The sequence below is a fragment of the Pelobates fuscus genome, chromosome 3 (assembly GCF_036172605.1).
Source record: "Pelobates fuscus isolate aPelFus1 chromosome 3, aPelFus1.pri, whole genome shotgun sequence".
NCBI classification, from domain to species: Eukaryota; Metazoa; Chordata; class Amphibia; order Anura; family Pelobatidae; genus Pelobates; species Pelobates fuscus.
This window is the reverse complement of record NC_086319.1, coordinates 417,930,521-417,946,687: the sequence shown is the minus strand read 5'-3', so window position 1 is coordinate 417,946,687 and position 16,167 is coordinate 417,930,521. Positions and strand designations below refer to the sequence as shown.

The 16,167-nt window shown below is 44.5% G+C and overlaps 1 protein-coding gene across 4 annotated transcripts in view; it reads left to right on the top strand.

Annotated features, from left to right (window-relative positions):
• CAMTA2 (calmodulin binding transcription activator 2) overlaps nucleotides 1-16,167 on the top strand; it is a 100,590-nt gene that overhangs the window by 36,847 nt on the left and 47,576 nt on the right. For all 4 annotated transcript variants that reach the window (XM_063449753.1, XM_063449754.1, XM_063449751.1 and 1 more), the window contains 4 exons: nucleotides 5,992-6,063; nucleotides 6,991-7,144; nucleotides 11,025-11,165; nucleotides 13,040-14,280. In XM_063449753.1, the coding sequence (XP_063305823.1) occupies nucleotides 5,992-6,063; nucleotides 6,991-7,144; nucleotides 11,025-11,165; nucleotides 13,040-14,280 (1,608 nt within the window). The remainder of the gene's footprint in view (nucleotides 1-5,991; nucleotides 6,064-6,990; nucleotides 7,145-11,024; nucleotides 11,166-13,039; nucleotides 14,281-16,167) is intronic.

The following is a 16,167-nucleotide window of genomic DNA, read 5'->3' as shown; positions in this document are numbered from 1 at the left end:
ATGGTTTATAGGGTCAGTGCGTGTACAGTGACATGTAGAATGGTTTATAGGGTCAGTGCCGTGCACAGTGACCTGTAGAATGGTTTGTAGGGTCAGTGCGTGTACAGTGACATGTAGAATGATTTAGAGGGTCAGTGCCGTGTACAGTGACATGTAGAATGGTTTTAAGCATGCGTGGGATAGGCATAAGGCTATCCTAACTATAAGATAATGCCAGGGACTAATGAAAGTATTTAGAAAACTGGGCAGACTAGATGGGCCGAATGGTTCTTATCTGCCGTCACATTCTATGTTTATAGGGTCAGTGCTGTGTACAGTGACATGTAGAATGGTTTATAGGGTCAGTGCCATGTACAGTGACATGTAGAATGGTTTATAGGGTCAGTGCCATGTACAGTGACATGTAGAATGGTTTATAGGGTCAGTGCCGTGTACAGTGACATGTAGAATGGTTTATAGGGTCAGTGCCGTGTACAGTGACATGTAGAATGGTTTATAGGGTCAGTGCCATGTACAGTGACATGTAGAATGGTTTATAGGGTCAGTGCCATGTACAGTGACATGTAGAATGGTTTATAGGGTCAGTGCCATGTACAGTGACATGTAGAATGGTTTATAGGGTCAATGCCGTGTACAGTGACATGAAGAATGGTTTATAGGGTCAGTGCTGTGTACAGTGACATGTAGAATGGTTTATAGGGTCAGTGCCATGTACAGTGACATGTAGAATGGTTTATAGGGTCAGTGCCGTGTACAGTGACATGTAGAATGGTTTATAGGGTCAGTGCTGTGTACAGTGACATGTAGAATGGTTTATAGGGTCAGTGCCGTGTACAGTGACATGTAGAATTATTTAGAGGGTCAGTGCCGTGTACAGTGACATGAAGAATGGTTTATAGGGTCAGTGCCGTGTACAGTGACATGAAGAATGGTTTATCGGGTCAGTGCCGTGTACAGTGACATGTAGAATGGTTTATAGGGTCAGTGCCATGTACAGTGACATGTAGAATGGTTTATAGGGTCAGTGCCGTGTACAGTGACATGTAGAATGGTTTATAGGGTCAGTGCCATGTACAGTGACATGTAGAATGGTTTATAGGGTCAGTGCCATGTACAGTGACATGTAGAATGGTTTATAGGGTCAGTGCCATGTACAGTGACATGTAGAATGGTTTATAGGGTCAATGCCGTGTACAGTGACATGAAGAATGGTTTATAGGGTCAGTGCCGTGTACAGTGACATGTAGAATGGTTTATAGGGTCAGTGCCATGTACAGTGACATGTAGAATGGTTTATAGGGTCAGTGCTGTGTACAGTGACATGAAGAATGGTTTATAGGGTCAGTGACATGTACAGTGACATGTAGAATGGTTTATAGGGTCAGTGCCGTGTACAGTGACATGTAGAATGGTTTATAGGGTCAGTGCTGTGTACAGTGACATGTAGAATAGTTTATAGGGTCAGTGCCATGTACAGTGACATGTAGAATGGTTTATAGGGTCAGTGCCATGTACAGTGAGATGTAGAATGGTTTATAGGGTCAGTGCCATGTACAGTGACATGAAGAATGGTTTATAGGGTCAGTGCCGTGTACAGTGACATGTAGAATGGTTTAGAGGGTCAGTGCTGTGTACAGTGACATGTAGAATGGTTTATAGGGTCAGTGACATGTACAGTGACATGTAGAATGGTTTATAGGGTCAGTGCCGTGTACAGTGACATGTAGAATGGTTTATAGTGTCAGTGCAGTGTACAGTGACATGTAGAATGCTTTATAGGGTCAGTGCCGTGTACAGTGACATGTAGAATGGTTTATAGGGTCAGTGCCGTGTACAGTGACATGTAGAATGGTTTATAGGGTCAGTGCCGTGTACAGTGACATGTAGAATGGTTTATAGGGTCAGTGCCGTGTACAGTGACATGTAGAATGGTTTATAGGGTCAGTGCCATGTACAGTGACATGTAGAATGGTTTATAGGGTCAGTGCCGTGTACAGTGACATGTAGAATGGTTTATAGGGTCAGTGCCGTGTACAGTGACATGTAGAATGGTTTATAGGGTCAGTGCCGTGTACAGTGACATGTAGAATGGTTTATAGGGTCAGTGCCGTGTACAGTGACATGTAGAATGGTTTATAGGGTCAGTGCCGTGTACAGTGACATGTAGAATGGTTTATAGGGTCAGTGCGTGTACAGTGACATGTAGAATGGTTTATAGGGTCAGTGCCGTGTACAGTGACATGTAGAATGGTTTATAGGGTCAGTGCCGTGTACAGTGACATGTAGAATGGTTTATAGGGTCAGTGCGTGTACAGTGACATGTAGAATGGTTTATAGGGTCAGTGCCGTGCACAGTGACATGTAGAATGGTTTGTAGGGTCAGTGCGTGTACAGTGACATGTAGAATGATTTAGAGGGTCAGTGCCGTGTACAGTGACATGTAGAATGGTTTTAAGCATGCGTGGGATAGGCATAAGGCTATCCTAACTATAAGATAATGCCAGGGACTAATGAAAGTATTTAGAAAACTGGGCAGACTAGATGGGCCGAATGGTTCTTATCTGCCGTCACATTCTATGTTTATAGGGTCAGTGCTGTGTACAGTGACATGTAGAATGGTTTATTTGGTCAGTGCCATGTACAGTGACATGTAGAATGGTTTATAGGGTCAGTGCCATGTACAGTGACATGTAGAATGGTTTATAGGGTCAGTGCCGTGTACAGTGACATGTAGAATGGTTTATAGGGTCAGTGCCGTGTACAGTGACATGTAGAATGGTTTATAGGGTCAGTGCCATGTACAGTGACATGTAGAATGGTTTATAGGGTCAGTGCCATGTACAGTGACATGTAGAATGGTTTATAGGGTCAGTGCCATGTACAGTGACATGTAGAATGGTTTATAGGGTCAGTGCCATGTACAGTGACATGTAGAATTGTTTAGAGGGTCAGTGCCGTGTACAGTGACATGTAGAATGGTTTATAGGGTCAGTGCCGTGTACAGTGACATGTAGAATGGTTTATAGGGTCAGTGCCGTGTACAGTGACATGAAGAATGGTTTATAGGGTCAGTGCCGTGTACAATGACATGTAGAATGGTTTATAGGGTCAGTGCCATGTACAGTGACATGAAGAATGGTTTATAGGGTCAGTGCCGTGTACAGTGACATGAAGAATGGTTTATAGGGTCAGTGCCGTGTACAGTGACATGTAGAATGGTTTATAGGGTCAGTGCTGTGTACAGTGACATGTAGAATGGTTTATAGGGTCAGTGCCATGTACAGTGACATGTAGAATGGTTTATAGGGTCAGTGCCGTGTACAGTGACATGTAGAATGGTTTATAGGGTCAGTGCTGTGTACAGTGACATGTAGAATGGTTTATAGGGTCAGTGCCGTGTACAGTGACATGAAGAATGGTTTATAGGGTCAGTGCTGTGTACAGTGACATGTAGAATTATTTAGAGGGTCAGTGCCGTGTACAGTGACATGAAGAATGGTTTATAGGGTCAGTGCTGTGTACAGTGACATGTAGAATGGTTTATAGGGTCAGTGCCATGTACAGTGACATGTAGAATGGTTTATAGGGTCAGTGCCATGTACAGTGACATGTAGAATGGTTTATAGGGTCAGTGCCATGTACAGTGACATGTAGAATGGTTTATAGGGTCAATGCCTTGTACAGTGACATGAAGAATGGTTTATAGGGTCAGTGCCGTGTACAGTGACATGTAGAATGGTTTATAGGGTCAGTGCCGTGTACAGTGACATGTAGAATGGTTTATAGGGTCAGTGCCATGTACAGTGACATGTAGAATGGTTTATAGGGTCAGTGCTGTGTACAGTGACATGAAGAATGGTTTATAGGGTCAGTGACATGTACAGTGACATGTAGAATGGTTTATAGGGTCAGTGCCGTGTACAGTGACATGTAGAATGGTTTATAGGGTCAGTGCTGTGTACAGTGACATGTAGAATAGTTTATAGGGTCAGTGCCATGTACAGTGACATGTAGAATGGTTTATAGGGTCAGTGCCATGTACAGTGACATGTAGAATGGTTTATAGGGTCAGTGCTGTGTACAGTGACATGTAGAATGGTTTATAGGGTCAGTGCCGTGTACAGTGACATGTAGAATGGTTTATAGGGTCAGTGCCGTGTACAGTGACATGTAGAATGGTTTATAGGGTCAGTGCTGTGTACAGTGACATGTAGAATAGTTTATAGGGTCAGTGCCATGTACAGTGACATGTAGAATGGTTTAGAGGGTCAGTGCCATGTGCTGTGACATGTAGAATGGTTTATAGGGTCAGTGCCATGTACAGTGACATGTAGAATGGTTTAGAGGGTCAGTGCCGTGTACAGTGACATGTAGAATAGTTTATAGGGTCAGTGCCGTGTACAGTGACATGTAGAATGGTTTATAGGGTCAGTGCTGTGTACAGTGACATGAAGAATGGTTTATAGGGTCAGTGCCATGTACAGTGACATGTAGAATGGTTTATAGGGTCAGTGCCGTGTACAGTGACATGTAGAATAGTTTATAGGGTCAGTGCCATGTACAGTGACATGTAGAATAGTTTATAGGGTCAGTGCTGTGTACAGTGACATGAAGAATGGTTTATAGGGTCAGTGACATGTACAGTGACATGTAGAATGGTTTATAGGGTCAGTGCCGTGTACAGTGACATGTAGAATGGTTTATAGGGTCAGTGCCGTGTACAGTGACATGTAGAATGGTTTATAGGGTCAGTGCCGTGTACAGTGACATGTAGAATGGTTTATAGGGTCAGTGCCATGTACAGTGACATGTAGAATGGTTTATAGGGTCAGTGCTGTGTACAGTGACATGTAGAATGGTTTATAGGGTCAGTGACATGTACAGTGACATGTAGAATGGTTTATAGGGTCAGTGCCGTGTACAGTGACATGTAGAATAGTTTATAGGGTCAGTGCCATGTACAGTGACATGTAGAATAGTTTATAGGGTCAGTGCTGTGTACAGTGACATGAAGAATGGTTTATAGGGTCAGTGACATGTACAGTGACATGTAGAATGGTTTATAGGGTCAGTGCCGTGTACAGTGACATGTAGAATGGTTTATAGGGTCAGTGCCGTGTACAGTGACATGTAGAATGGTTTATAGGGTCAGTGCCGTGTACAGTGACATGTAGAATGGTTTATAGGGTCAGTGCCATGTACAGTGACATGTAGAATGGTTTATAGGGTCAGTGACATGTACAGTGACATGTAGAATGGTTTATAGGGTCAGTGCCGTGTACAGTGACATGTAGAATGGTTTATAGGGTCAGTGCTGTGTACAGTGACATGAAGAATGGTTTATAGGGTCAGTGACATGTACAGTGACATGTAGAATGGTTTATAGGGTCAGTGCGTGTACAGTGACATGTAGAATGGTTTATAGGGTCAGTGCGTGTACAGTGACATGTAGAATGGTTTATAGGGTCAGTGCTGTGTACAGTGACATGAAGAATGGTTTATAGGGTCAGTGACATGTACAGTGACATGTAGAATGGTTTATAGGGTCAGTGCCGTGTACAGTGACATGTAGAATGGTTTATAGGGTCAGTGCCGTGTACAGTGACATGTAGAATGGTTTATAGGGTCAGTGCCATGTACAGTGACATGTAGAATGGTTTATAGGGTCAGTGCTGTGTACAGTGACATGAAGAATGGTTTATAGGGTCAGTGACATGTACAGTGACATGTAGAATGGTTTATAGGGTCAGTGCGTGTACAGTGACATGTAGAATGGTTTATAGGGTCAGTGCGTGTACAGTGACATGTAGAATGGTTTATAGGGTCAGTGCGTGTACAGTGACATGTAGAATGGTTTATAGGGTCAGTGCCATGTGCTGTGACATGTAATATTGTTTATAGGGTCAGTGCTATGTTTGAAAGGCCGTGTTTTTTTTTTTTTTGTGCTGTCTAGCTAAGCTGACACTCTGTTTTGTCCTTTTCTCGTTACAGTGCCTCTATGGGTGTTATGTCCATTCTTCTATCGTCCCAACCTTTCACCGCCGCTGCTACTGGCTCCTGCAGGTGGGTATTGGTATTGCAGCTGCCAGTTGTTGTTTGCATGGTATTTTATGTATTTTTACCCCTCTACCATCTTGACTGAAAATTCCACTTACCGCTAGCTACTAACTAATGCATGAAATTCGAGCCATGGCAAATATCAATTTTTACTCTGCAGGGTGTGCGTCCAGACTTGTAGGGCTAGTGCCTTTTACGCTATCAGTACATGACTTCAGTTTTTAAGCCCTGTTCACATTCTGAATGCGTAGGGATGGATTTTTATATCTGTATGACTGGTGGTGACACAGTCTCACCTGTCCCGGGGATTTTTACTTAAACAGAATGTGACCGCGCTCCCTCACTTAGAGTGAGTTTTCTTATTTGAATAATGTGGATTTTAGAGAGCTGAAAGAGTCTGGGGTATTTATGCCCAGCTTGTCAATAAAACCTGCAATTTGTGTTTCACAATGTCATCACTAAAGGGACTGTATATCTCATTAACTCGGTCTGGGTGCATTGTCCCTCTCATTTTAGCCCCGTAGCTGCAAACAAGCTGCAATGTTTACATTGCTGGGTTAAGCCTACCTCTAGTGACCGTCTCCCAGCGTATGCTATGGATAAGGCCCAATGTGTGCATTTGCTGCGCATCCGCATTAGATTCCCCCCCATTGGCTGACATCGTAGAAGAAGGATAATGAGGAGGATAGAGACATGTCTTCATGAGCTGGGCTATGATTTTAAAAATGTTTATTTTTATTTGGCATTAGGTCAGTATGTTTAGCTGGGAGGGTTTTATGTGTCTGTAAGATTGAGCTGTCTTTGAGATGGTGAAATACCTTTCTATACTGATAAAAGCCTGCATACCTTGTTGCAGGCTATGGTCAGGGCAATTCAAATTATCTCACAGGGTGGCAGGATTTCTAAATGATTAGCTGTGTGTTTGTTTTCCAGAACCCAGATATTGTCCTTGTACATTATCTCAATGTTCCTGCCATTGAGGATTGTGGAAAAATCTGTGGACCCATTCTTTGTTCAACCAACAGTGACCGCAAGGAGTGGATGAAATGGAGTAAAGATGATCTCATTAACCAGCTGAGGCCCATGTGTAAGCATTGGAGGGCAAAGGGCAGAGTTGCCAGGCACTTGCTCCCACATGTAAAGTAGTAAGTGTACAGCCTGTAGAACAGTGTACATTTGCTTTCCCCTCAAAATAATAATGTGGAAATGTCCAAATTGGGCCCATATTCTGTGTGGCCACCATTATATTCCAACACTGCCTTACTTAGTCCTCTTCCACTCCTCCATGACCACATCACGGAGCTGGTGGATGTTAGAGACCTTGCGCTCCCCCACCTTCCGTTTAAGGATGCCCCACAGTTGCTCAATATGGTTTAGGTATGGAGACATGCTTGGCCAGTCCATAACCCTTACTTTCAGTTTCTTTAGCAAGGCAGTGGTCATCTTGGAGGTGTGTGTGGGGTCGTTATCATGTTGGAATACTGCCCTGTGGCCCAGTCTCCAAAGGGAGGGGGATCATGCTCTGCTTCAGTATGTCACAGTATATGTTGGCATTCATGGTTCTCTCAATGAAATGTAGCTCCCCACTGCTGGCAGCACTCATGCAGGCCCAGACCATGACAGTCCCACCACCATGCTTGACTGTAGGCAAGACACACTTCTCTTTGTACTCCTCACCTGGTTGCCGCCACACACGCTTGACACCATCTGAACAAAATACGTTTATCTTGGTCTCATCGGACCACAGGACATGGTTCCTGTAATCCATGTCCTTAGTCTGCTTGTCTTCAGCAAACTGTTTGCAGGCTTTATTGTGCATCATCTTTAGAACAGACTTCATTCTAGGACGACAGCCACGCAGACCAATTTGATGCAGTGTGCGGCTTATGGTCTGAGCACTGACAGACTGACCCCCAACCCCTTCCACCTCTGCAGCAATGCTGGCAGCACTCATATGACAATTTGTCAAACACATCCTCTGGATATGACACTGAGCACGTGCACTCTACTTCTTTGATCGAGCATGGCGAGGCCTGTTTTGAGTGCAACCTGTCCTGTGAAACGGCTGTCTGCCCACCGTGCTGCAGCTCCGTTTCAGGGTCTTGGCAATCTCCTTATAGCCTAGGCCATCTTTATGTAGAGCAACAATTCCCAGAGAGTTCTTTGCCATGAGGTGCCATGTTGAACTTCCAGTGACCAGTATGAGAGAGAGAACACCAAATTTAACACACGTGATCCCTATTCACACCTGAGACCTTGTAACACTAACGAGTCACATGACACTGGGGAGGGAAAATGGCTAATTGGCCCAATATGGACATTTCCACTTAGGAGTGTACTCCCTTTTGTTGCCAATGGTGAGGGGACAGCAAATTGACACTGTTATACAGGCTGTACACTTACTACTTTACATTGTAGCAGAGTGTCATTTCTTCAGTGTTGTCACATGAAAATATTTAATAAAATATTTACAAAAATGTGAGGGGTGTACTCACTTTTGTGAGATAATGTAGACCAGGCTACCCCAAACTCCAGCCCTCCAGATGTTGCTGAATTAGAACTCCCATGATTCTATGAATGAAATAGGCTGAGAATCATGGGAGTTGTAGTTCAGCAACATCTGGAGGGCTGGAGTTTGGGGAAGCCTGCTGTAGATCACTAATATAGTTAAATAATATATTGACCCCTTTGCGATGCTAGACTGAAAATTTCCGTCATTTACTAAAGTTAACCCCAGATCGCAGCAATCACGGGGTTAATGCTCTTCCTAGGTATTCGAGGCAGACCGGGAGCACCTGATCGCGCTGACATGCTGTCAGAGCAAGCACATGTTCTGCGGGAACTCCTGATCCGCCTCCCTGTGCTTCCGCGTTCAGTGTGACATGCAGGGAGACGGATCAGTGCTTCTGATCTTCTCCCTGTTAAAAAAATAAAATAATAAAATTTCAATACCACCCCCCCTTGCCCCTTCTTTTATAAAAATGAACCCCTTCCCTGCCAATTGATCACGGACTACAGTGATCAATTGGCAGGGACTACTTTTTTCTGTGATCTGTTTTTTTTTTTTTTTTTTTTTTACCCCTGAGGGTTAACTTTTATTATTATTTTTAACCCTTAGGGGTTAAATTTATTTTATTAATTAATTTAAATATTTTAAAATTGTATATTTAGCTAGCTGGGGTGGGTGGAAGTTAGTGGAGAATTGGGGAATTTGGTGTTAGACTAGCTAGGCTAACGTTAAATAAAAAATAAAAAAAGCTTTAACCCCCTTAGGAAACATGACGTGTGACATGTCATGATTCCCTTTTATTCCAGAAGTTTGATCCTTAAGGGGTTAAAAAGGTTTTTTAAAAAAAAAAAATACCACCCCCTTTACCCAGTCCTAATAAAAATTAACCCCTTCCCTACCAGTTGATATTATACTGTGAGCTGATTTTTTTTTTTTTTTTTTTTACCCTCAGGGGTTCAATTTATTTTATGAATTTAAATATTTTAAAATTATATATTTTGCTAGCTGGGCTGGGTGGGAGTTATGGGAAATTGGGGATTTTACTTTTAGTGCTGCTTAGTGCTCGTTAGGGGTTAACAGTAAAAAAAAAAAGTTTATACAAATTTTAAACGTGTAAAAAAGTTTAAATAAAGTTTTTTAAAAAATATATGTAAAACAAAGCTTAAAATTTTTTTGTTTTAAAAGAGTACAAAAAATACATAAAAAATGCTCATTACCACTACACCTGGAACAAACAAGGGAAAAAATGATCCAATGCTAATGGTTCAAAATATGCCTTTTGAAATACCCCAGGGTGTATTCTTTAAAAAATGGTATGCGTTCGTGGGGTAGTTTTTAATTACAAACCATCTAAACTACACCAGAATGGAACATGGACACAGCGTAAAACTTCAAAGTTAGAAAAAAACTGAATGGCTGCGTTTCAAATGTGCCACTTCAACATCTACATATACCTGGCAAAGGTACACACAGGGCTATTCCTGTACTCCGACTGCATAGCTGAGCAACCTATGAAGTGTTATACTGCCATAGCACACATAAGGTTTGCAAAGTGTACAGTAGTAGCTCACTGTTGGGGTCAAAAATGCTAAAAAAAAAAAAAAAAAAAAAAAAAACTTATTACCACTAAACTTGGTACAAAATAGCAAAAACGTGATCCAAGGTGAAGGTAAGTACCGCAGATCTCCAGGGGTTCAAAGCCATTACGGCGTTCTATGCCGCTGCAACGGCTTTAAAGCCCATTTAAATGGGGACGGCATAGAGCGGTGACTAATTAGCTTTAGAAAGCGATGATCAATATATAAATGGTAGGGAGGTTGGGTAATTGTCGGTTCACTAGCGAAGAATAGTAGGGACGCTGGGTAATTGTCAGTACACTAGAAAGGGAATGCTATGGAGATTGGGGTAATTGTCGGTACGCTAGCGAGGGAATGGTAGGGAGGTTGGATAATTGTCGGTACACTAGCGATGGAATGGTAGGGAGGTTAATTAATTGTCGGTACACTAGCGATGGAATGGTAGGGAGGTTAATTAATTGTCTGTACACTAGCAAGGGAATTCTAGGATGGTTGGGTAATTGTCGCTACAGTAGAGAGGGGATGGTAGGGAGGGTGGGTTATTGTCGTTACAGTAGCTAGGGAATGGTAGGGAGGGTGGATAATTGTCGGTACAGTAGCTAGGGAATGGTAGGAAGGTTGGGTAATTGTCGGTACACTAGCGAGGGAATGGTAGTGCGGTTGAGAAATTGTCAGTACACTAGCGAGGGAATGGTAGTGAGGTTGAGTAATTGTAAGTATACTAGCGAGGAAATAGTAGGGAGGTTGGGTAGTTGTTGAGGGCATGATAGGGCGGTTGGTTAAAATGATTAATTTGGTCAAGGGAATGGTAGGGTGGGTATTCGTTGGTATATTAGGGTACGTTGTGTGTATGTGTGATTAACTTGCTTTCTCCTTTTCAGTTCACGGCATTAAGTGGTCCTGCAGTAACAGTAACGGAACAAGTGAGTTCTCTATAGAGCAGCTCGTGCAACAGATACTGGACACGCACCAGGCAAAACCTCCCCCTCGCACACACACCTGTCTGTGCAACACCAATCTGGGTCAGTATTAACCCCCGCCTCTGCTCACTGTCTGTGTGACACCAATCTGGGTCTCTATTAACCCCCGCCTCTGCTCACTGTCTGTGTAACACCAATCTAGGTCAGTATTAACCCGCGCCTCTGCTCACTCACCGTCTGTGTAACACCAATCTGGGTCAGTATTAACCCCAGCCTATGCTCACTGTCTGTGTGACACCAATCTGGGTCTCTATTAACCCCCACCTCTGCTCACTCACTGTCTGTGTAACACCAATCTGGGTCAGTATTAACCCGCGCCTCTGCTCACTCACCGTCTGTGTAACACCAATCTGGGTCAGTATTAACCCCAGCCTATGCTCACTGTCTGTGTAACACCAATCTGGGTCAGTATTAACCCCCGCCTCAGCTCACTGTCTGTGTGACACCAATCTGGGTCAGTATTAACCCCTGCCTCTGCTCACTCACTGTCTGTGCAACACCAATCTGGGTCAGTATTAACCCCTGCCTCTGCTCACTCACTGTCTGTGTAACACCAATCTGGGTCAGTATTAACCCCAGCCTATGCTCACTGTCTGTGTGACACCAATCTGGGTCAATATTAACCCCCGCCTCTGCTCACTCACTATCTGTGTAACACCAATCTGGGTCATTATTAACCCCGCCTCTGGTCACTCACTGTCTGTGTAACACCAATCTGGGTCAGTATTAACCCCAGCCTATGCTCACTGTCTGTGTGACCCCAATCTGGGTCAGTATTAACCCCCGCCTCTGCTCACTCACTGTCTGTGTAACACCAATCTGGGTCAGTATTAACCCCGCCTCTGGTCACTCACTGTCTGTGTAACACCAATCTGGGTCAGTATTAACCCCGCCTCTGCCCACTGTCTGTGTGACCCCAATCTGGGTCAGTATTAACCCCCGCCTCTGCTCACTCACTGTCTGTGTAACACCAATCTGGGTCTGTATTAACCCCCGCCTCTGCCCACTCACTGTCTGTGTAACACCAATCTGGGTCAGTATTAACCCCCTGCCTCTGCTCACTCACTGTCTGTGTAACACCAATCTGGGTCAGTATTAACCCCAGCCTATGCTCACTGTCTGTGTAATACCAATCTGGGTCAGTATTAACCCCGCCTCTGCTCACTGTCTGTGTAACACCAATCTGGGTCAGTAGTAACCCCCGCTTCTGCTCACTCACGGTCTGTGTAACACCAATCTGGGTCAGTATTAACCCCCACCTCTGCTCACTCCCTGTCTGTGAAACACCAATTTGGGTCAGTATTAACCCCCGACTCTGCTCACTCACTGTCTGTGCAACACCAATCTGGGTCAATATTAACCCCCGCCTCTGTTCACTCACTGTCTGTGCAACACCAATCTGGGTCAGTATTAACCCCGCCTCTGCTCACTCACTGTCTGTGTAACACCAATCTGGGTCCGTATTAACCCCCACCTCTGCTCACTCAGTCCTGTGTGTATCACATCTGAGTCAGTATTGCCCCCCATGCACCCACACCTATTTGTGTAACACTAATTTAGGTTAGCATTAACCCTGCCTCCTGCTCACTCACTCCTGTCTGTGCAACAACATTCTGGGTCACTTAAAGCCACTCCTCGCACACACACCTATCTGCACATTGCTAATCTGGGGGAATGGTAACCCTGCACCCTATTCATTCCATAATTACTCCACAGTCATTATTTTTTTTTCCAATATTTTTGGGTAAAAAAAAAAAAATTCTACTTTTTCGTGTACTATTTAATTCTTGCTGCTTATATTCTTGTCTCCATTAAAAAAAGTGAATTAATGATTATCTTTTCAGTAAATAAAGCTGGTCATTTCAGCAGGTTATTTGGTGACATAACAGTGAAGTTGTCTAATATTTCATCTGCAGTATCAGCCGGAGGTGTCCCCCACAAATGTACCAGCACAAAGCATCGCATCATCTCTCCCAAGGTGGAGCCGCGACTATGTCCATTTCCAGCCCTCACTGAGGTTCAGAACATTTCTTCCACTTCAGAGCCAGACCAAATAAAGGATCGGCGAGGGGGACACAAGGGTAGCAGGACACCCAATGGAAATGATCCTGGCTCTTCGCGATCCTACTCTGAGCTCCCAGACACCACTCAGGCATCACCACCGCTCGCCCTTACCAATGGATTCTATCCAGAGCGGGAGCTTGCAGGTGTTACCATAACAACCACCCCTGGTGTCCCTGGCATCAGTGCAGTGCTGGTAATGACTGGCATTGCTGAGAAGCCTTTGGCATTGACACCCAGCCAACATCTCATGCCAGCAGAAGTAGAAAGTAAGCCACCGAGTGTACCAGTTGGCATTTCCCTTCTGACTTCTCCTGTGGGCAACATGCTTCTGTCTTCCTCACAGAGCTTAGAGGTGACAATGGAATCAGCACCTGGGGGAGTCGCTGCTGCTAGTGCTTTTGATCCAGACTCTTTCCTCAACAGTCCCAAGGAGGGGCAGACCTATGGAGGAGCGTCTGGGACAGGGGAATTTAAAACTGAACCAGGTGAAGGAGAAACATTAGATTTGGGGCTAAAGACGGGTGGCTCTGTGGAGGCCGGAGACGTGGCAGAAAATCAGTTGGCACCATGCATTGAGGATGACAAACCAGGGGAGGACTCTGTGTCAGAAGATGTGAAGAAAGAGAGCTGTAATGGGACAGAGGTGGAGATGGATACCAGAGATGGACAAACCAGAGATGAATGTGGTGCAGAGGTTGTATCAACAGGTGACTGTCAGGAGGAAGGAGAAACCCTCCAAGGCAACCACATGAGCGACCTGTATTCCATCATTCAGAATGACCTGAGTTCATCATCTGGAGCTTCCAGTGTCCACATGGAGCTGTCTACTGAAAATTTCAACATTTCCTTCGATAGTCAGTTTCCAGACCTGATCTCTGACTTGATGACTGAAGAAAGTGCTCCTAGCAGTTACGGGCAGTATGGAGACCCGCAGGCCCACTCGTCCCCAGTCCAGACTGGATATTTACAGCACCAGTCCCAGCCATTGGAGGAAAATGCACCAGCTTTGAATGTCCCATTCACTGAAGCAGGAGATGGAGCCATAGGTCTTGTGGAAATAACTGACTTCTCGCCGGAGTGGTCCTACCCAGAGGTGAGGTTTGGTCATTTATGGCTCTTTTTGTCTCTCTGCATTCATTCTGATCTTTATTATTATACTCTTCTGCATTTCACTGTTCATTATCCTGTCAGTGTGCCACTTTTTATTTGGGATATGTTCGTGTCCAGTTGTGTCCTTCAGTAATTACCTTTTATCAAAAGCAATTAGTATTAAAGTGAAATCAATTATTTATTTATTATTAAATTGACCATTTCATTCTTTTACTCTTTGTATGAATTCTGTCTGTCAGTTAATGTTGTTTCCATTGCTTTCCGGCCTTTATGCATTTATACCATACTTATCACACTGCCTGTCTTTCCATGCCCATCACTCTCTCTGGGGTTTTCTGTACCTTGTTCATCATTCTCCTGCCTACCTGTGCCATGACCATCTCTCTCATTCCTGCCTGTCTGTGAAGTGGACTTTACTCTCCTGTCTTTGCCACTTTCATCGCTCTTTCTCACCTATCAATCTCTATACTGCCTGTTTAGTCTATGGGGAACTGCAGGGGTTCGGTATTCAGTCTATGGAGAGCTGTTGGGGTTCAGTATTTAGTCTATGGAGAGCTATTGGGGTTCAGTATTTAGTCTATGGAGAGCTGCAGGGTTCAGTATTCAGTCTATAGAGGGCTGTTGGGGTTCAGTATTCAGTCTATAGAGGGTTGTTGGGGTTCAGTCTATGGAGAGCTGCATGGGTCAGTATTCAGTCTATAGAGTGCTGTTGGGGCTCAGTGTTCAGTCTATGGAGAGCTGTTCGGGTCAATGTTCAGGTTATAGAGAACTTTTGGGGTTCAGTATTCAATCTATAGAGAGCTGTTGGGGTACAGTGCTCATTCTTTGGAGAGCTGTTGGGGGTCAGTGCTCAGTCTATGGAGAGCTGTTGGGGTCAATGTTCAGTCTATGGAGAGCTGTTGGGGTCAATGTTCAGTCTATTGAGAGCTGTTGGGGTTCAGTGTTCAGTCTATAGAGGGTTGTTGGGGCTCGGTCTATGGAGAGATGTTGGGGTCAATGTTCAGGTTATAGAGAGCTGTTGGGATTCAGTATTCAGTCTTTGGAGAGCTGTTGGGGGTCAGTGCTCAGTCTATGGTGAGCTGTTGGGGTCAATGTTCAGTCTATGGTGAGCTGCAGGGCTCTGTGTTCAGTCTATAGAGGGCTATTGGGGTTCAGTATTCAGTCTATGGAGAGCTGCAGGGTTCAGTATTCAGTCTATGGAGAGCTGTTGGGGCTCAATGCTCAGTCTATGGAGAGCTGTTGGGGTCAATGTTCAGGTTATAGAGAGCTGTTGGGGTACAGTACTCAGTCTTTGGAGAGCTGTTGGGGTACAGTACTCAGTCTTTGGAGAGCTGTTGGGGTACAGTACTCAGTCTTTGGAGAGCTGTTGGGGGTCAGTGCTGTTGGGGGTCAGTGCTCCGTCTATGGAGAGCTGTTGGGGGTCAATGTTCAGTCTATTGAAAGCTGTTGGGGTTCAGTGCTCAGTCTGTGGAGGTTCAGTGCTCAGTCTGTGGAGAGCTGTTGGGGTTCAGTGCTCAGTCTATGGAGAGCTGTTGGGGTTCTGTGTTCAGTCTATGGAGAGCTGTTGGGTTTCCGTGTTCAGTCTATGGAGAGCTGTTGGGTTTCCGTGTTCAGTCTATGGAGAGCTGTTGGGGTTCCGTGTTCAGTCTATGGAGAGCTGTTGGGGTTCAGTATTCAGTCTATGGAGAGCTGTTGGGGTTCAGTATTCAGTCTATGGAGAGCTGTTGTGGTTCAGTATTCAGTCTATAGAGGGCTGTTGGGGCTCAGTCTATGGAGAGCTGTTGGGGTTCCGTGTTCAGTCTATAGAGGGCTGTTGAGGTTCTGTGTTCAGTCTATGGAGAGCTGTTGGGGTCAATGTTCAGTCTATGGA